General features: G+C 42.5%; 2 protein-coding genes across 8 annotated transcripts; both read right to left on the bottom strand.

The window, feature by feature from the left end:
• Positions 1-733: 733 nt before the first annotated feature.
• Positions 734-17,626, bottom strand: LOC124194614 (carbonic anhydrase 2-like). Of its 7 annotated transcripts, none has more exons than XM_046588880.1 (13): positions 17,274-17,626; positions 17,084-17,148; positions 12,970-13,156; positions 12,772-12,904; positions 12,574-12,663; positions 11,678-11,791; positions 8,568-8,641; positions 3,140-3,190; positions 2,864-3,028; positions 2,641-2,791; positions 2,457-2,562; positions 2,126-2,353; positions 734-1,985 (listed from the first exon to the last, which is right to left on the bottom strand). In XM_046588880.1, the coding sequence occupies exons 7-13, from the start codon at positions 8,638-8,640 to the stop codon at positions 1,815-1,817; spliced, it is 945 nt and encodes a 314-aa protein (XP_046444836.1). In that variant the 5' UTR covers position 8,641; positions 11,678-11,791; positions 12,574-12,663; positions 12,772-12,904; positions 12,970-13,156; positions 17,084-17,148; positions 17,274-17,626; the 3' UTR covers positions 734-1,814. The 7 variants fall into 7 exon arrangements, with proteins under 7 accessions (XP_046444836.1, XP_046444833.1, XP_046444838.1 ...); XM_046588877.1 differs by having other exon boundaries at positions 11,682-11,791; positions 17,084-17,189; positions 17,274-17,606; XM_046588882.1 differs by having other exon boundaries at positions 17,084-17,189; positions 17,274-17,600.
• Positions 17,627-17,856: 230 nt separating this feature from the next.
• On the bottom strand, positions 17,857-21,413 carry LOC124194611 (E3 ubiquitin-protein ligase SH3RF1-like). The gene is made up of 4 exons (XM_046588873.1): positions 19,915-21,413; positions 19,045-19,841; positions 18,670-18,978; positions 17,857-18,586 (listed from the first exon to the last, which is right to left on the bottom strand). The coding sequence occupies exons 1-4, from the start codon at positions 21,031-21,033 to the stop codon at positions 18,418-18,420; spliced, it is 2,394 nt and encodes a 797-aa protein (XP_046444829.1). The 5' UTR covers positions 21,034-21,413; the 3' UTR covers positions 17,857-18,417.
• Positions 21,414-21,499: the final 86 nt, after the last annotated feature.

Genomic DNA, 21,499 nt, shown 5'->3' with positions numbered 1-21,499 from the left:
TTCAACGTTCACAGTTCGGCAGTCAAGTTACGCAAGTTCAGATGTTTTTCGGAAGGCCGGTCACGTCGTCCCGTCCGAACCGAAACAGACGGGGAGTTTCTCTTTGCGAACGCTGGGCACGCCTGTACATATAGTGAAATATTAGAGGAAAGCCACAAGAAGAAAGAGAATAATACCAAAGAAAATACGGAGATGAAGAAAATGCATCGCCTTGGTGATGTTGATTAAATGGTTTTGCGTTGAATCAAACACGTCTTGTCGTAAGGCGGCCATCAAAAGAGTTCTTGGAACCGAGCCCTCGTCTACATGCATGAACAGTCGATGGCAACTTTTGCCCGCAGAACGTGCTGACACGACGATCGACGACGACAATAAGCGCGCCCCGCGTTCCTTGTGGAAAATCGTGGAGAGAAAGAGACTCGCAATAGGTGCCATTCAAAAGATGATAACCAATCGTCCAAATGAAGGGAAACCCAAAGTTTCAGAGGAGCCCTTAGCTCTTCCCCATCTGAGGTCTCATCAATAACAGACTGAAGACTTTCGCCATTGTGCGAAACCCAAAAGACAATGAGACAAAAGAAACAGCTAGATATATATATTTTTGACGGCTTTTATTTCATAATCAATCAGAAGAGAATGGAATCAAAACACGTCGTCAATCACTTTTGAAATTTCATATGGGATAGAATAACGGACAGGAGAGATGTGTGGGGAAGAGGGTCTTTTTTCTTTAAGTCTTCTATTTACATATATATATATTATCGTTTTTTAAAGGTCTATACAAGATTTCGACCCAGTGTACCCAACAACAGGATGCATTATAGTACATGGGAAGAATCATTGGCCACTTGTGTTCAGCACAGTTCTTAACATCTTCTCTGCGACTCATTGTGCATTGTCTTCGACACAGTCAACGTCAAATTATTCAAAACGAAAATAATAGTCAAAATGAATTAAAAAGGACGGGTCAAGTCAAGAAAACTCTAAATGAACCATCTCGGGATTTCTTGAAAAAAGAAAAGAAAAATGAATAGGAAAAAGGACTTGTCACGCGCAACGTTTTGGAGGTTAGTATTATTATTTTTTTAGTTTTAATCGCGTTGGAAGGATGGTAATTATCAAGATTGTGCAGACACTACACATCTACCTTGAGCCTAACCGGTAAGGGTTTCACTTTTTTTTTGTTCTTTTTAAATTATTATTTTTTTTTTACATATCGTTTTGTCCAAATTTTAAACTTGAAATGAATCGATTTTTGTTTTCAATCACTAAAAAGAGACGCAGAATTCTCTGATCGTCTTGTCTTTGAATTCCTTGTCCAGCTATTTGTTAGATCACCATCTATATCACTATTGGGTTAAGGAAAACAGTCAAACGGAAAAGAATTCGATAATTATTTATGTACAAAAACTTGGAGCTAATCAATTTCAAGATCCAAAGTAGTTTCACGATGGCGATGAATTGTTGAGGGAAAAGATTCCCCCTGTCTTTTAAATTTGAAATACTAGTTTAAAAAAAAATATTGAGAACCTGATTAAAGTAGCGTGACACGACGGTTTCGGTGTTGTCGGAAATGGGGGAGGGGTATATGCGCAGGCCACTATTGGCTCCTCCTTAACCAATTAACAAAGTGTTTTGATTGCAAAGTTGAAATGATTTTAAGGGCATCTTTTTTTTTTCTTTTTTTTTTCCCTTGGGTTTTTTTTCGTGTTGTTTGGCGGTTTCATTTATTATTTTTTAACGGACCATCGACTACTAGTTTGCGATGTTGGAGGCCCTTTGGCCTTTGGCTAAAGTTTCTTGTTATCGTTAAATTACAGAGCCAAAACAGCGACGATGGGCAGAAGGAAGGCGACCAAGGAAGCGGCCATCTTGGTGGAAGAGGATCGGACGTGAACGGTGCGCCCCATCAACGGCTGCGGCGGTCGATAGTTGTTGACTAGAATTTCTCCGTCTTCGCCAAGCAATTGCCTGAACTCGGCCAACTGAAAAGGTATTTAGATGGTAGAATAAAAAGTCAGCACTTTCGACTATTCCGTTTGACATCGATCTCGTCCAACAATCGATAAGAGTGCGCATCTAAAACGGCGACGGCCAAAGCGGAAAAATGAAACATGGAACAGACCTGGCTTTCAGAGGCCGTGATGGGGTCAGCAAAGACGGTCCAGACGACGATTTCTTGGCAGCCGGGCGTAGTCAGCGAGCCCATGTAGCGGTAAAACTTGGAAAGCGATTCCGGCAGGAGGTCGCGCAATGACAGAGTCTCGTTCAACTCCCATTCGTGCCCTTCGTGCACCACGTGATCCAGGACCGACGTGATGGGGTCGAAAGCCGGATTATCCTCCTTGGACGTCTGCAAACAGAGAAGCAAACAGACGTTCAATAAATTAAGATAATCACACTATTAAATGATGACCATCTTGACATCAGCCAAGCTCGGCTTCCATTTCCAGTACCTCGACAAAGACTCCGAGGACGGCCAGTCCGTCCGGATGCGAAGTTGCGTTGCCTAAACTGCCGTACTTTTTGTTGAAATGGACGAAATGCAATTCGGCGGCGTAACTGGGGAGAGACACAAAACAAACAACAATGGACGGTTGACGGAAAGGCGAAATCATTCTGCGAATAATTGGATTTTACTGTTTGTTGTTGACGGTGTGCTCGCTGCCACGGACACCCTCGGCTCCCCAATGGAAGTGCACCTGAGCGAAGATGAACTGATTAGTGAGACCGCCGTCTCTGACGAACGGCATCCGGTAGTCGGCGTAATTTTTCGGCAAACTCAACAAAACTGTCCGTCGAAATACAAGAAAAAGTTAAATTTTAACTGTTTTTAAAAAGTTCTAAGAAATTGCACGTATACCCGTGTGTCCGTTATTGATCAGCGTCAAGGACTTGCCAATCGTATCGTAATTTCCCAGATGGATGGGCAGGAAGTTTTGGGGCTTGGCTGTGGATGGGACGATGTCGATCGGCGACTGTTTGTTCCCACTGCACAAATCGTAGAAATTGTACCAATGGGACGGATCTATACAACACATAAAGTCACACAGAGTCAAGGTGAAAATTGATTACCGAGTACAAAGTGATAATCGAATTATTTCTTTGCGTGTAAAAATAAGGGCAACTCTGCACTTACCGTCCTCTCCGGAATAAGCCCAATGATGCGAGCCGCCACTGGCCAGAATACCTGCACATAATAATTCAAACCGTCATGAAATGTCGCCAGGTTCTTTTTTGACGTCGCTGCCATTAATAAGTAGCTTAACTAAGACACAGATGACACACGGGTACACGTCAAAGCACTGATTGCTTTGGCTCTATAAAGATGGGGCCGGGTGGTAATTATGACGAGAAACAGTCATCTATCACGAAAAAGAAGACAGGCGAGAGGGGAGAACTTTGGTAATGGCTTTTCTCGTTCCAGCGCAGAAAGAGATCAAAAGAGAAAAAAAGGCTTTTCGTGCACATAGACAGACACACACAAGAGTTGGATGGGTGGGGCGGGTGGAAAGAGTCTTGTACATGACTCTCGCTGATCTATCCCAGCATCTATCGATCGCCGATTGATCTCCAGTCTTGTGTGTTCAAATAAAATAAAAAGACGAAGAAGCAGAGAAACTCTTTGACGCTGCGTTTCCCCGTATTACCACGGTGTAGTAGTATCCATCAGAGTTCCGAGTCACGGTCCCGCTACTATACCACCCCGGTTTCCTTTTGCCAGTTTCTCTGGCAAAAGGCATTTGAAGGGTCTCGCACCTCTCTAACCTAAATATATTATATCCGCCATTGATTTCCCATTTCCCCCCAACGGATTTTTTGTTTTTCTCCTTTCCTTTTATTTATTTTTTATTTCTCTATCCATTGAATGTTTGATTCGTTTCGCCCATTATTTGTCACCCTAACTTTTCTGGACACGGTATTTTCTTTTTAACCCAATCTACGTCTATCTTTGGAATAAATCGCCGGACGAGAAACTTGGGGAATGTATATGGCTTATTGCACGTGGAATCCGATGTGGATAAATCAAAGATTTAACGAGCACTGGGACTGGGACTGGGGCTCGAGCTCACTGAGTCACTTTCGATCCTTGTTTTCTTTCTTCCACTCTCTTATGGGAGCTGTTGATACTTTCAAGATGATGAAGGTCTTATTCACGAGTTTAGTGCTATTGATTCTATTAACTTGAAATACTTTTAATCTCAGCACACAGGGTTCTTACACCCACACATGTCTAAAGGGCAAAGAAGAAAAAAAATCGTTTTAATTGCGCGCCGGAGGATTTCAGGGCGCCTCTAACCAGTAAGAGAGCTCCGCCTTGGGGCGATTAAGAGTATCAAATAATGGCCAACATACTCACTCGACTATACAAGTCGTAACTCGGCAATTGGGCGGGGATGTTTGAAGACGATCTGGTCCAATTGATCGAAATTCTCGGCCGTGAAAGGAACGAAAGGGAAAATCCGATACGAGCATTGACCGTGATAATATTTGGTAAGCTTTCCTCGCCGTTTTGAGCAACGCAATCAAAAAGAAACTTTTATTCCGCTCTTTCTCTACTACCTCTTCGAGTGTGTGTCTGTTATTTTTGGCCCCCGTTCAAAATGTTTGAAAAAGAAATGGTTTTTTCACCGACGAGGGATTTTTATCGATCGACAAGGTTTCCATCAGTTCGGGAGCTACAGCCGAGAAGAAGCCTACCGCAGTTCGACGTCCCCCAAGAATTTTCTACCCGCTATCTAATGCAGAGATACTCTCTCTCTCTCTCAAGGTTTCGATGAACTGAACATGACATCTTTTTCAAAGTCTCATCTTCTTTTCTTTTCAAGATCTTTTACACACATGTTATAATTGGGTTATTTTAGGGCTTTCAAGTTGATATCTCAACATCTACAAAGAGGTAGATTTTGACGTGAATAAGACGCCGCCCGCTGGATTTACAGCAGATGAAATCCGGGGGATTTCAGAGACTAAATCAGAGATGTGGTGGGTGGGCGCGATAGGAGCGAATCAATTCTTTTTGACGACTGTCGACGAGCACATCTTATCTCTTAAAATGTGTGTAGTCGTAGCTTCCGTCTTCATATCTCAGTCGTATATGGCAGAGAGTTTCGTACGGCTGACGGTCCTCCCACGTTATACCAGCCCGCCCATTTTGCTCGGCTTCTATCCTACTCCCGACTATAGATGAGGCCGTATCCCCCTCTCCACTCTATGGCGACTGCTTTTGCTTACTACTACATCGTCGAGAGATGAAGAGATGCGAGGCGATCAATACTATATGCACTCTAGCTCCGGCAGCAGTTCCACGAAAGAAAAAGACACAGGAACACGGTGTGGGGGCTAGCTATTTCTACTTTGCTACTACTTCACGTCAGTTCTCATTTTCTTTTACTTCATCTCGACAGGCGACAAAGCGAAACTGATCCTCCAAAGTTCCATTTCTTGCTCTTTCTACGGGATGTTGTTGTTGTTTTACTAGAAGAGGCCACACAAGCAATTGGTCGCGTCCCATTGTCCTTGGGTCGTTCTCGGCGACCGTGAAATGTTGGCCGAGCAAAGGTGGAACTTCGCTGTGCCACGCGTTTCATTCTAGATAGTGGTGGTGTCTATGACAACGAGTCAATGTCAGAATCGTCGTTTGTTTTTTCTTTTCTCTTACGTCACGCAACATAATCATCGAGCTCGACTTTATTCGGGGTGGTATTCACGGAGCAGTCTCTCACGAACAATCGGCGGAAAATGGGACAGATGTTTCTCGGTAGAAATTCAAGTCAATCCTTGTACGTCTATCTATTTCATTGGTCCTATTGTCTTTTGAGGCGGTCCCGGCTACACTTGCAGTAATTGAAAAGGAAAGTCGACCCGAATGACTCCATTAATCTCTAATCGCCTTTTATTCCGGCTGTACTGAAACCAATCTGATCGTGACCGCCGATTCGCTCCCGGCAACTACCCAAGCAACTACTCGAAAATCCATCAGCTTTATAGTCAGTTACATCTCATCAGAAACGTCAATCGCAGGTCAAGTGCTACTGAATCACAGCACAACAAGGATAAACACAATTCCAACGGCGATTTGATTTCATTGTCACCAGATCAAGATTTGACGTCAAGACATGTACAATTATATAATAGATAGTAGTAACGGGCCGCTATTCTCCATCCAGCTCTTTCTTCCAAGTAGGAAAGAAAAACTTGGCAGGTTGTGGATTGAATTTCCATCCAAGTGTCATCCCTCTATATGACGATGACGCAGAGTAAACTATTGTCATAGCCAAACAATTCTTGGCTCAAGTTACCAGCAGATCGACTCTTTGCCCCCCACCGTTCTCGCCGTACATTTTGATTGATCCATTGCTCTCGGGGAAATGCATCACTCTCCAAATAATATATCCCAACGGCGACACGCAGCACTACTCGATTCGCTTCCCAACAATTTGAAACGAATTGCCCTGTAATCAACAAGAAATAAGAGATACGAGACCTGTAGGGGAGAGCCGATTCCGAGTACTATTTGCCATTCATTTCTCGATAACCCTAAAAACAACGAATTCCAAGGCGGAGACATAATAACAAAACTCAAATAAAAAATATCCTTGATCTCATGTAAAGATAGCGAAAATGATTTACAACAACATTTCCCCTTCGGTTTCTAATAACAGAACTACAAAGCTAATATTTGACTCTTCTACTACGTGCTGTAAATAACAAAGGGGGTAGCATAAAAGCAGCACGGCTGTGTGTATGCTGTACACTCCAATTTTTACAGGCCTCCCTTTGGCGGCTCTATCGATCAGATTCCTGTGGCTGCTGCTTGAACACACACATTTCCATTCTATTACCTTTGCGTTTCTATCCATGGGTTTTCCCCCTCTGCTGACACACAGCTGCGATGGAAGAAGAACAACCCCTTTATTGTCACGAGAATGAAACCGTTACGCCTGCCGCCGACGGAGCCCTTCCAACTCATCGTGCACAATTCAAAACATATTTGTGGAAACTGAAACAGTTACAGTTTCTCTTACAGTGTCACTAACACATCCGAGCGAGATGGTGGAAACGGAGAGCAATCGGATACGCGGGGATTGAATTCGTAGAGTATTTCTCATTAAAAATGAAAATAAAGAAACACTCCCGAGAGGAATGTATAAATAAAACGGGAGGAAACGGTTGGATTGAACTGGAAACTTGCCCGACCAACTTCTTGGGTTATTCTGGACGAATTGGATCGTATCAAAGAAATAAAGTAAAAGTGGAGGGGGGAAACAAAAGGAAAGTAATCACTCAGCGCAGGTCTTTTACTGTTTCAGTTGCGTGAGGGACGAAAGAGAGAAGAAACCACAACAGGAAAAAGAAAAGAATAAAACGTGAGTTTTTCTTTCCGGGTACAAGACACACAAGACATTCAAATTTGGCGCGCTCCGTTCACATTTTCGAATGTTTCCTTCAATTCAATAAAAAATCCGCCCGACATTTCACGAGAGAGCCACGACATTTCGCCTTCCCCATCAAAGCGAATTCTTTCCTTTTTCTAACGGATTAACTCGACGGGAAAACAACAAACAAGATAATCGAAAAGGTCGACGTGATTTTGTCGGACACGTTGTAGACAATAATAATACCACGAAACAAAAAGCAAAAGACAACGACCTTCTCAACTGGGTATTGGTATCCGCCGAGTCGACTGTCTACGTGCGTGATTGTCGTTATTTCAACGTTCCTGTCATTCCTATTCGCGTTTCCGTCCCGTGTGTGTCCGCTACTAAGAGCCGCAAGGTTATCCGGCAATGGACAGTTGCCAGCGGGATACGCAAAGAAACAAAAAAATACAAAACAAAAAGGAAACTCTGGATTTCACCTAGTAGCCTAAAGAGCCCTGAAATACATTAGAGGCTGCTGCTGGGCTGCTGTGCACGCAAAAGCACTTGGCAAATTAGAAAATCTGACAAGTAGAATGACATTTCGGTCGTTCTGGTTGGGTGTCTCAATGGCCTAGTTCTATCTCACCTTAATTGTGTCTCTGAACAATCACCAGCGGCCATTAAACCCCAAAATTTCGTTCACACAAATTCGGTCATGGTTAAAGTCGGATCAAAAATAATTGAGCTAATTGGCGATACCTTCTACCTCGGCCTCTTTTTAAGTTTTATTCGTTCCTTTTTGTATTGCTGTTATTTTTCTAAATAAACTCGACGCGTTCTACTAATCAACGAAGGTCGATTCAACCTTAGCCGTTGGTGCACCGTGATAACGTAAAGATAGAAACCGCACCCGTTGATTCGGAAATGTAAAAAAAAAAAAGGTTTCCGGTCTCGGAACGGGAAAAACAGAGAAAAAAGCTTTTTCTTTCTTTCCCAGACAGGGGAGGGTTTACCGTAGTAGAAAAATGTGGGGGGCTTTTCGTTCGTTGTTAGTTGCGTCACGTTGACAAATGGCGGGCGGGAGACAAGGAGGGAGAGTTGGGTAAGAGTCTTGTAATACATTATTAGGTCACTAAAGCGAGATCTTATGAACAACAAGTAGAGTTTAAAAGAAAAGAAAAAAAAAAGTGTCAATAAACTCACCGGTAGCCATTAAAATGAGGATGGAGAAAACCCCGACGGCCTCTTTCAGCATCGTTGAATGACGGGAAGACATTCTAAAAAAGAATAAAAAAACAGAGTCAGTGACACGATCAAATGACGACACAGGTGGAATAGACGGGCGAAATTCCCTGTATGCGCAGCACACATAGTAGCTGCAATATGAAGGAAAAAAAAGTGTTACAATAAGGAAAAGAAAAAAAAAAGCGCGAGAAGATCATAACGATTGCCAGTCACGACTCTGTGCTGTAGACTATCGATCGAGAGGCGAAACCACGTCTCCGAGCAACCCCCCTCCCTTCCCTTCTGCGACAAAACTCCCGGACCGACCGCAGCTCGGAACAATACGTCATCACAAAAGAGGAGCAGAAAAAAAAGAGAAACATTTAGAAGACATGAAGTGCATAGAGCCATCAAACTGAAATCAAGATTTGCACCATCATTTTACTTTTTTGAGACAACCGGCCATTCTTACACTGAATTTTCAAAGCGAACGGGATAGAAAAAATAATAAAAGATGAATGGATAAGACGTCGACAAATAGAAAAATGTTTTACGTCAAACTCGAGATTATTTTTTCGGATTTGATGAAATACTATCCGGTTTGGAGCGAGACTTTAGACGGACTGACGACAGCCGACCGATAGCCAGAGAGATTGGATCAAAAGCGAAAGTTAAATCTATTCAAAAACTTGCACACGCACACCTATTTCCTTGTCTATCGCCTTCCTACCATGGCTAACGGACTGACGGCGACCTTGCCCTGAATTTTGATCGCCGAATATGGGAATCGTACGCACCATAATTATTACGGCGATAAGCCTCGATCCCGGCAGTGGTTCTATTCCTAGTAGTACGAACAAATAATTAGCGGAAAGAAAGGGGGGACAGCTGTGCACACTTATCCTTGATTTAGCGTTTAACGACGTCTACCGGAATACCAGATAAATCTGCCAAAACATGTAAGACATTCCAGTTTTCGATCAACATCGCCCCTAAATCTCCTTTTGGACGGACAACAGGGAGCGAGTTGTACACAAGTGCAACAATGTCGATCCAATACATTAACCCCCCTTTCACTCGACTGGTTGGTAGATGTAGACAAGTCGAGAGATCAATGATAATTGATTGACTAAAGATCATGATCGAAACAAGAAAGAAATACAATTCTCGAGTGGTGGTGCTGGTGCTGCTACGCTTTGCACAGTATCCTGTTTCTTTTGCCAGAAACAGAAACGACAGAATGTCAGACTCCCTTTCGCAACATGTCGGCAAACTGACCGACGTCTGACAGATTAGTTTACATGGGGTAGTACCATATCAAGTGAACTCGACAGAAAGTAGTATCGTCCGAATATGGAGTCCCATAGGAGCTCCTGAAGAAAGAAAATTTAAATATTACGTCAAACACAAACTTACGGCTTTTAGTTTTTTCTGGCAATTTAATACGTCGCTCGCTCCGAACTGAAAATGTTACGGCACTGGGAAAACGAAAAGGGGAAAAACCCAGGATGGATTGGAAGGAGAACAAGAAGAACCAGACGATGGTGTTGGTGAAACGAGTCCAATTTTTGGTTTTGTATGAAAATTGGCGGGTACACAACGGAGAAACGAGAGCCGGAGGAAGAATTTTAGAGGGGGGAAAGCTTGTGGGGAAGATGGATGGATAATCCAAACCGGGGTAACAAAACAAAAAACAAAACAACACAAGGAATATTCTTTTAGGTGGTGGTGGTTTGTTTTGTTTTCGTTTCTCCCAAAGGTGTCTAGGTAAGTGACGGGTGGAAGGGCTCGGTGGGGGCCGATGCGTCGGTGGACGTGGTTCAGCGTCGACTAGCTCTCCAACCGGCACTCGGTTCGGTTTTTAAGTCCAGCATGCGGACGGAATGGAAGGAAGGAGGAGAGAGGAGAAAAGAGGGAGTCAAGTGAGAAACGGGGAGGGAAAGAGGGAGGAGCGAAAGACAGGCGCACACGAGAGGAGGGAGAGATTCCGGAAGAAGAAAAATGTAGAGGAGATATAAAAGGACGGGCAAAAAAAAAGTAAGTCGGGAGGGTTGGTGGGATGAAATGTATAGAGAATAGTTGAGTCTAGTCTAACGACTACACCTTATTTTGTAGGACCCTAGCTACTTTCTCTACCACCCATTTTCTCCTCTTGCATCCACCACAGCTCGGATGGATGGAATAGGTGGTGGAATTGATACGTAGGGAGAATTCATCGGAGAAAGAGAGGGGATGACGAACATGGAAGGTAGTAGACACAAAATCCTCAACAAAAGATCAACCGGTTAGGGCCAGTTGTTGAGGTCACCTTCTTCTTCTCCTGCCCACTCTCCCAGGGGGTGAACAGCTCGCAAGGTCAATAGACTCCCTAGAAAAATTGGTGTGTCTAATCGAAATGTAGCGTAACATAACAACAATAACAAAATCCAAATGTTGGTTCTTCTTCCCGACTGGATGGAATATATGGGTCGAATCAAAATTGAATGACATAAGAATTGAATTATTTGGGGCTCCCTAGTCTCTCGACCTTGACTCGATGCACGTGATTCTTCCACCTTCACTTTTCAACCAGCGAAGGCAACGACGCAAGGTTTTTCAAGCTCCTTATCGCTGGCAGGGATTGTTTGGGATTATTCGGAGATGATTGGCCCCGAGGACTTGGATCCCGAACGACATTCTGTCACCCCAACGATTATCCCTCCCGGTGTTATTGTGATCACGTCAATCAAGTTGCCATGAAACTCACGGGCCGCCAATTCCCTCAACTCCCTATCCACAAGGAGCCGGTCTAATCATTTTCCGAGCAGCAGGATTCCGTCGATTCTATTACGTTCAACAAAGCGATAGCGTTGATGACGATAAAGATCACGTGATGCGATGACAGAATTCCGCAACACACAAAGCTCCCATTGCCCTCCTTGTCAATTCATTCGACACGGTCACATACTGCTGCAACCAGGAAAACTTGACGCGCACTGACCCTGGCCTCACTACGCAAAAGAAGATCTGAATATAATTCAGCATAATTAATAAAGAAAGATACAGGGAAGAATTGCATCACCATGTACGGGGTTTTGTCAAGACTTTACCAACTTGAAGGCCTTTCGTTTTTCTTTTTTCTATCCGTGTGTGTGTATGTGTGTTGGTCCGAGGATCTTATTATTTTGATTTTCTAGCCCGAAGCCTTTTTACACAGGGCTGACCTAAAAAGAAAAAAAAAAAACTTGGAGAAAGATCTGAATATGGACGGGCATGTTGCCAAGGCTTCGCGAAATTAACTAAGGTACGATTATCGTAAGTATAGCCAAAGGATATAGAGTTCAACCGGTTGCTAATAATAATAAAAAAAAGAAAAGGAAAATAAAAAGGAATGTAATTTAGGATTCATTGTTAAAAAGGGGTTTTTTCCGGAGGTTTTCTTTTCTTTCGTGCTTTATAATGCCTGGTACGTACTGAGACCGGCTCGCTCGCCGTGCCGGTGACTAGAACAGACTGGTACCCTCGCCAATTCGTAAGGTTTTTCCCGGCCAGGTGCAATCGAAAGACAAATAAATGGCGCTCGGAAAACGGTGTCAAAAATGCATGGCGCAATGTTACGTCTAAGCTATGCATTATGAAAGCAAGGAGAGTTCACGAAAGTCGATTGCAGCTACTCATCAAGAAACGCTGGATCATCTTGAATTATTTATACTGCCAGTCGCAATTACCATAAAAATTGATTGTACTGCGGATGGAAACAAATTTCACACATTTCAAGTCGGCTGATGTTTGCATTTACTTCATCGAGCACAGTCGACTGTAGATCAAGCCCTCTAATAAAATTACGGGCACGAATTTTATTACAGGAACTAGCAGCTCACTGGCATCATTGCCACATTATTTAATTGCTTTGATCATCCGCTAGTGCGTCAACAAGTGAAGACCAAATTACAAATTATGACAACGCAGTTTACAAGAGCAGGCTAGAAAACTCGATTAAACTGACCTTGTGATGTGTGTGAAAAACCCTGTTTGGTGGAAAAATGGAAAAAAGCACGTGCTTTGTCACGATCTTCTCACGTCACGAGCCTCACTACTGAATTGAAAAAGAAAACATGAAAAAAATACAAAAAAAAACCGGTTGATATTAAACTTGATCTCCCTTCAGATTAGATTAATAAACATAATAACGTCAACTCTATACCTTTTAAGGTGCCGTTTAAAACTCTACACATTCAATTTTGAATTTTTTTTCTCTCGAAACAAAGCAAAGCCGGTTACGTCTAGTTCAATAACGTTTAGCCTACAAGGAAAGCCTGGCAAAATCAAATTCAAACCTGGAATGAAAAAAATTAATTTGAATTTACTAAAAATAAAATTAGTACAAGGATAAATGCCACACGTTAGCCGATCGATGAAACAACATGTCAGGCGAAGGTTGAAATGGCGGGTGTCATTGTCCGACGTTCGTGATCAGCAGCATCATTTAGTGATGGAGGGGTTGGACTTCCGTGTCCCGGCATCATCCTGTCGTAAAAAACTGCGCTGTTCCTTTCCATGGCCACGAGAAATGATGCGTAAAGGATAGCCTACACAACCGGAGGAAAAATCACGCGACGGAATTAGTTTGATGGAATCAAAAGGACAGGAGGAAATGAATTAGAAAATGAATTAATACCAGGAGCCATTTTACAATAATAAATAATCATTTTAAAAAAGACGATTATCCCTATAACCGTCGCCGTAATTTTCACGCTCCCAACAATTAAAAAAAAAAATACTTTCCCCAGCGCTCTTAAGGTTAGGTTGAAAAAACCAGCAAATAATTGTGTCGGAATTCGATAAGAATTCCGACTTTATTGGATTCGAGCGTCCCAAATTCCCCCCTGCACTTGAAATGTTTCCAGTACTTGTGTCCCAGTTTAAATCCATTCAATGCCGTTTTCACAGAACCTACAGCAGAGCTAAGCGCACAGAATTACTTGCATAATATTTCACGTAATAACCTATACTTTTAAAAATAAATTCGCCGCGTCTCTACACTTTACAAAACTTTGTAGCTCAATGAACGCAGCAGTTTCTTTAGATCGGCGAAGCTGGTACCGTAGAGTACGGGTGCACTCAAGACGTCAGGTGACATTTAGTTATCAGCGGTCATGAGGTTCAGGACTGAATTAGCATAGAATTTACACATCATGGAGCGGCACCAAGTTTAATCGTCCTCGAAAAATCTTCAAAGTCCTTCGTGAAAGAAGATGACACGAATTACATAAGAAAATTTGATTTTCGGTTCTGCGATGCTCTACGAATTGGAATTACTTTATTCATTTACAGCCAATGTGCCTACTCATATTCTCCCTAGTGACAAGGGCATTTACGTTTTGATTACTATATTTATTTTTAATTAATAAATCATTAATATTTATGACAAGGTAGTTTTCATAAATTCGTTCCACGTAACTAAAATCCGGGTATTCGTTCGCGAAAACAAAATCTTGGTTATAATGAAGTACAAGCATAGAGCAATTAAAAAAAAAAAACCCACACATAGTCATATTTTAATTATTCTTTGACAGTCCTGTTGACGTGATTCAGATAACAATCCCACTGAGGCACGATTGTTTGCGCGAAATCAGGTGAGACTGAGATATTGGGCAAGAAAAAGTGTTTTCCATCCTAACTGTAAAAATGACAGACACGAAGTCCATGAGATGGGACGATGCGAATGGCCAATTTAAATCAATTCGCCACGTACGCGCTAACGAAGATTAATATCATATTTTAGTAACACTTAACCTTATTTCAGTTACAGGTGGTATAAGTCATTCCAGTGTTATACAGAAAAAAGACGCACTTTTTTTTAAGGATAATTGGATTACGTTGCAAATATCAGTAACACTACGCCGTTTGAAAACCAAAAAGAACCTATAACCTTTTGTGCCAACCCGTCTGTTTGAAGGATTCCATTTCCTGCCAACAACCAAACTTTTTTCTCCCCAAATGTTCTGTTTGATCTTCCAACATCACACGCAACTCCATTCTATAAAACTGTTGGGGCTCATCGTCTAGCACACGCAAAAACCCACTGTAGCCTATCAGTCTGGGGGGATTTCAAGTTCATTAAATAGAAATGTTCTATCAAAGGTCATAGTGATTAGAAATTCAAATCTTTCTTTGTCTTATTCGTTAAATCGCACGACGAGAACAGCTCGGCTTTGATCGTGATATCGATCGATAACGATCAAGCGCCAAGCTTTCTGAACGCGGGACCGAGGAAACCAAATCAAAAAGATATGGCCATCGGTGTTACATCGTGCTCGAGGGTTTGTCAAACAACAGAGATGCAAGACACTACAATCTCGAATCGACTTGACCTTTTCTACAGAAGGACAACAGAATAGATCCATAGGCATTCGTTCGAGAGGTTCACAAAGTACGGTCGATTGACTACTCGATACACTTCTCGAGTGGGGAAAAAAACGCACCGAAATCAATTCAGCTGGAACTCGGCTGAACGTCGTCCGGCCATTTAGTATGTGGAAAAGTTACAAAAAAAGGAGATTGACAAACATAAAATAGCCACAGCTGTCACTTTTCGAGCGAAACTCTACCAGTCAATGTAGATTGATTGGTCGGATGTCGGACAATAGTGAAAAATATCTCTTTCTAGCCCGGCAAGTATATCAAGCTGTCGAGGAAACTGTCCCCTGACTGGTCCCGTCCCGCTGGTACCAGCAATTTCGCAAAGAGGTTTATCGAAACGTTCGTCGATACGTTGCCTGGCAACAACTGCATCATTTGATTAAGAAGACTCTCTCTCTTATAGAGAAAAAGGTCGAGTATAGGTGAACGCGTTATTCTCTCCTTCTCGCTATCCAACCTGATTAAATGCAATTCCCATAATTTTTCTTTTCCTTGTCTCTAGCGTGCACAGAGCTCATCAACCGTCTAAATCAATAATACCAACAAGGACGGCACATAAATCTATACAGTGTAGGCTATTTTCCTACGTTCCTACGTCTTTCCCGGCGCTCGGAGAAATGGACGATAAACAACGATCAAAACTTAGAGGGGGATAGCTGTTGTCAAGGCCGGCTTATTCACAAATTTTGGAAGCGGATTATAGGCGCAAATGAAATTTACTCGAATCAATTGTGGTGTATGTAATACCGACATACTAGACGATATGGGCTGGCTGCTCTTTGGCTAATTGGAGTCTTCCTCCTCTCTACCCCCCAGCGACCACTTAAGTGACACCACAATGAAATTACAGCGACAAGAAGGACAAGTTGGATGGTGGTGCGCGAGAAAGACAATCATGTACCGTACAAGTGCTCCGATCAGATCCGATTTCCTGATGTGTGTCGATGACACGGGACCCTCTATTACTTCGACATGGCACTGACTATTAATCGATAAGCATTAGAATTGGACGCGAGAACGGGCTAATTGAATCAACACCTCCCATTACTATGTTTTCTTTACAACCGGTCTGGCCAGTTGCTAGTTCTAGAAAGCACTCTAAACAACGAAAAAGACATTCAATTCTCCTCGCACTATCAAGGCCGCAATCCAGAGACCTAGTTTCTACAGAACTGAATGATGATAGATCGATAACGAAATGGATCGATGGTGATGGATGAATGTCGCATAATGAGCTCATGGATATAAAGGCTTCTATTCACAATGTTACATCGACTGACTATAGGTCTCGGACTTCGTTTGCAAACAGGAAATAGAAAGAGATGTACAGCCCTTTTGTGTTGGCCAAATTCGAATATTTCCCTGCATTCATAAGAAGTAATCCCTGTCAGATCATTTCAGTTGGAAATAATGTGGAATACATATATGGACCTAGCAGGTCTTTCCTGTTGGGTAAGACTTGCAAGATTGATTTCCATCATAAAAGATGTATTCCATCTGCTAGCGAATGAAAGTTCGTAAAATACGCTATGCTCTGCACTCGTAAAGAAAGGGCCCGAAAAAGAAACGTCCCTGCCAACAGATATTTGCAATAACAAAATACGACGCCACAAAACTTGGGAACAAGACAAATAGATAACAATACGGTGTGAAACGCGATCGATAGAGCAAATAAAACTAAAAGAGAATGTTTGATAATAAAAAAGGGAAATCGAAAATGGAAAGAGATGAGAATTGGACAAGGAAAAACAAATCCCCCCAGAGACTTTGTTTTACTATATACTGGGCACTTTCCATAATAATCAGATTCACCACCATCTTTCACGTCAAATATATACTCAATTTTCCATAGTCGACAAGAAGACATGGCAGACCATGCCCAACTGTTATAGAAACTGGAAAGGCCCAATCGGTAGGAATAAATCGAATTGTGCATCCAACAAATCGTCTTACTTTTTGAATATATACGGGCAGATTTACAAAAGTACCACGTATCGTGAGATATATGGCTATTGCATTTTCAAATAAAACAAACAGGCTTTGGAAAGAGCTAGCTATAATTCGAAGTCAAAATGACAAAAAATGTGCAATACCTGGGTTTGTCGAAGTTAAAGTGAGCCCATTGCCAGTTGAATATTGATCTCCTCAATTTCAGCATCTACGATTTAGAAATTTAGTATATGGTTCAATGAGATAATCCTGCATTTCAAGAATACTAATATAATTTTTATATTGTTACATATGACAGCAATTACCACTAGATATCAATACAGTAAATAATACCTGTATACAAGCTTCCAACGATCTCGAGTACAGCTTCGAAGGGCTTAGTTACATCATAATTATAAGGAGATTCTTAAGCTAATCCAGCTATCCAAAGTACCCAAAGTGCTCAGCACACGTGTCGTAAATGTAAGAACCTATCTTCCAAAGTGCTCTATATCACTTCGTGACGCATTTCGGTGGAGGCCTATTCATTTATAAGTTATCACACTAGTGTAAAAATGCATTCTACATCATAGTTTCACAATCTAACGACCGCCATTTTTTTCTTAAATATTAAATACAATTGTGGGCAAGAACGTGCTCAACTGCTCATTAGAATAATCCTCTTCGAAAGCAATTCAAAAATTAACGAAGTATTTTCGTCTGCCTTGAACACAGCGTTGCCAGTTTCCAATGATTTTTGGCAACGTTTGAAAAAAAGGCGCCAAACAAAATTCGCTTCTTCATGCGCAGTGCACCTACAAGGAAATAAATGTGGAATTGTATAGTAATCTAAAAAATTTAATAAATCAACGCCTTAAAGCTTGTGCCTATTTGTAAGCAATTATTTTGCAACTCATTTCACGATTCTATAGAATTCAGTGGAATCAAGTGTATTTGAATGAGAATCAACAGACGAATATAAATACGTCAAAACCAGGCATTCAAGCAGGGACAGTTTAAGTGTGCAGGTATACCTTGAACATACAAAAAAATGAACTGAAAATACATATAACGCCCTAAAGCTAGGGGAAGAACGTGGGAGAGAAGATCAATAGAGCGAATCAGATTGAGGAGAAAAAGTTTACAGTTTTTTTTTTGTTTTTTTTTGTGTTTAAATCTTTCAGCAACAAGTTGAACGTCATAATCAATTATATACGGGGAGAAAAAATTGTGAACGAAAGCGTGAACATACCGGTTCCTTCCAACATACAAGTCTCAGCTTCTAACAGTGAACAAACAACAACTTGAGAAGGAGAAGATTGAATCTTTTCAAAGGCACTAAATTGCACACTGTTGTTTTCTTCTTCGAGAAGAGTTCATCATAGAAGGACGTGATTTCTAAACTCTTTACTCTGCGTTTCTAGGAAAAAAGGAGATTTTTGAGAAATAAAGGAGGGCGCGAGAAACTTAAATACTCGTTTCCGGCTCGGATTTTTTTTTAGCAACTTTCAACAAATGAGGCTGGGAACAATCCTGTTTTTCCTGTGCGATGCAAAGTACCCTTGTACCAGCCGTCGTCTCTCTTTTTGTGCACGTAAACAATGTCGCCGATACGCAATTCCAGCTCGTACTCGCTGTTGGGTGGATAAGGCGTGATGCAACGAAACCTGAATTGACCACAACAATTTCTCACTTTTAGGAAATTTGACACCTAATAAATATACTTCCACTTGACTTGTAAGTAACGTACCTTTCACTCACGACGGGCGAAGCGGGGCTTCTCACCCTCTTGTCTCGAGGGGCGACAACAGCAACGGAAGCCGCAGCCATCGCTTCGTGACTTGAGGCGCTGGCGGGGGTCGTTGTCGAAATGGAACGAGAGAACACCGACACGTTGCCCGAAGCGGGGAGGATGTTGGGTCGGTGTTTGTTCGAGCGAAGTCGTTGCGAACCTCCCATCGAGTGCCTTCCTTTTTCCTGTGATCTGGTTTCCGCTTCTCGTTCCAAACGTTCAGGACCCGGGACGACTTGCAACAGCTGGCTGGGGCACGAGCCGGACCTGCATTGTTCAAGTTGTACAACGTCATTTCCATTAAGATAAGAAAATACAACAAAAATAACAAACCTAACGTGTACGGGAGCTGGAGTGGGAGTAAGGCAAGTTGTTTTAGAGACAACGTGCGTTTGAAAACCATCTTCAAAAACTGGGTTGTCGATCGAGTACGGATGCAGGAGTGGAGGTGAAGATTTTTTCCGGCATGTTAGTCGTTTCATCAAGCTGACACTTGACTTTTCCTTGTCTTTCTTTTCCAGCTGGTTTGGTGCGCCGACCGGCTCTGTTCCACCTCCACTTATGGCTACATTGGGAGGTGGGCTGATTAGCGTGGTAGCCCGAGGAGATAATGCCGGGGCAGGAGCAGGAGTAGTGGCCAATCGTGCCACGACTGCTGCAGGAACTGATGCCGAGCTAGACGTACTTCCGGTCATGGCCGACATAGGTTTGTAGCCTTGCGACGAAAGAACAGGACTCATGACGGAGCCGATATTTTGTGCAGCTGGACTCAGAGCCCGCGGAGGGAGCTTGGGCGGCGGATGGATCGTGCTTGGCTGGCTGGTGGATCGAACGGGAGTAGTAACCTGAGGAGCGATTGGCGCCGGAGGTGGAGGATTAACCTGAGTATGTGGCTGTGACCGGACAGCCTGAACATAGTTACCGGGGAATACCCCGATCTTTTGTGTGCGAACGCTGGACCCTTTGAACCAGCCATCTTGGCATTTTTCACTGACTGTATACAAAGCGCCTTTCCTGAGTTCCAACTCGTCAGCTTTCTGTGGCTTGTATGGATACAGTGCAATATAAAGAGCTGGTGGAGTCATGAATGACGGTGGGCCAGGTGGCGGAGGTGAACTGACACCCGGTACCTTTAAAGAAAACAAAATTCACGTTAACTGAATTCTAAAGATGATACTAAGCTGGTGATATTTTGTTTATTACCAATGGTTGAAGTTCACTTTCCGATGTGCTGACCGTCAAACCTCGATGGCGAGTTGATATTTCCACTGATCGACGGTTGTACTGAGTTTGATGCGTCTGTTGGTTGACATTGAGGCTGAAACGCTTTTCACGAGGTACAACACGATTAGTTACGCTTGAAGGGGACGAATCAGAACTTGTGGTCGCTGGTGTAGTGGACGAAGACGAAATTGATGAATTGGTTATACTGTTGAGTGAATTTTGAATATTGGCAGAAGTGACGGGTAAAGCCGGAGCTGAACGAGATGGACCCGGTTGACAGTTTGTAGATATTTTCATCAGTAATTTGGCAGCGCTATTCATTTCGACAAAAGAAATAGGAAAGATGCCAATCCGTTCAGTAAGTCTTCCTTCTGCCCAGTTTTCGTCAACTCGACGTATGACTGTCACTACAGCTCCTTTGTTGAAAGTTAGACAATCCTTTTCGTCTTCGGCACTCATTTTGAAATCGTACAAGGCAACACATTGGGGTACTGTTGCATTGGGTAATGGAGTTAGGACTTGGACATAAGAAGCAGGAAAGAAACCTTGGCTTGCGTTCTTCTCTCCATGATACCAGTTGGCGTCAACTCTCTTTTTCAGAATAATTATGTCACCTTTCTTGAAACCCAGATCTCCAGGTTCTTGGGGCATGTAATCATACAGTGCTTTGGCACATGGCTGGTGCAGTGTCACTGGGTTCTTTGGTGTGGATTCTATCTTTCCATGAACATCTGGATGAATCTTGGGGTGTTGTTGCTGCTGCTGCTGAGGAAGAACACAAGCAACCGGTATGTTGGCATTGTGAGTAGTTTCTTGTGTCTGAACTGTTGTCTGAGTATCTCCAGCTTGTTTTGTTCTAGGAACGTTCTTCATCCCCTCCAAAATCCTCATGAGTAGAACATTAGGTGGCAGGTCTTCCAGCTTTGTTGAAACCAGAACTCTGCATTCTGGGCATCTCAATTCTTTTTGAGTGGTGATGATTTCTTCTAAACATTTCTTGCAAAATGTGTGCTGGCAAGGCAGAACCCTACTGGAAATGTCTAGCCGTTCTAGGCATACAGAACATTCCAATAGATCATTCAGCATCCATTCTTCCATGGTAGTGAGAAACTTTAAAGAAGAAATATCTTCAGCAAAGATTTTGATTACCAGATCATTTTTTGGCTCAACCCCGGCTCAAGGGCTAGAAAAAGCTCGTGAGCGTAAACTACCGAGATAAATATAGATGCCCAGCCCATAAGAACAAGAAGAAACCAACTTTCATAATAAATACTCCATCTCAAAATTTGATTCTTGCCTGGTAACAAACTCACTACTCCACTCAATATACACTTCTTTTTTCATCAGATAACAGATACACTTTCAACACGGTTGATTCCGAGACCTGAGACGCTAAAACAAAGGTAAGAACTGAATGACGGTTTCTTTCACGTATTTCTCTTCCTCCACCGGAAGTCTCCTTTTTACCAGCATTCGGCCATCTAGTGGCAAACGCGCCAACTCTGGATATCCGGAATTGACTTTTCCCATCCCCACACAATCATAACATGCAATACCCTCAGGC

The sequence above is a fragment of the Daphnia pulex genome, chromosome 5, assembly GCF_021134715.1.
Source record: "Daphnia pulex isolate KAP4 chromosome 5, ASM2113471v1".
NCBI classification, from domain to species: domain Eukaryota; kingdom Metazoa; phylum Arthropoda; class Branchiopoda; order Diplostraca; family Daphniidae; genus Daphnia; species Daphnia pulex.
This window is presented reverse-complemented; position numbering and strand designations above follow the sequence as displayed.

Bases quoted from the DNA above. Each gene is read 5' to 3' on its own strand.
- LOC124194614 (XM_046588880.1), bottom strand. From the start codon at position 8,640: ATGTCTTCCCGTCATTCAACGATGCTGAAAGAGGCCGTCGGGGTTTTC. The intron at 2,792-2,863 runs GTATACGTGCAA...TTCGACGGACAG, and splicing joins GATCAATAACGGACACACGG to TTTTGTTGAGTTTGCCGAAA. The intron at 2,563-2,640 runs GTAAAATCCAAT...GTCTCTCCCCAG, and splicing joins CACACCGTCAACAACAAACA to TTACGCCGCCGAATTGCATT.
- LOC124194611 (XM_046588873.1), bottom strand. From the start codon at position 21,033: ATGGAAGAATGGATGCTGAATGATCTATTGGAATGTTCTGTATGCCTA. The intron at 19,842-19,914 runs GTAATAAACAAA...TTTTCTTTAAAG, and splicing joins AAAGTGAACTTCAACCATTG to GTACCGGGTGTCAGTTCACC. The intron at 18,979-19,044 runs GTTTGTTATTTT...TGAACAATGCAG, and splicing joins CCAGCTCCCGTACACGTTAG to GTCCGGCTCGTGCCCCAGCC.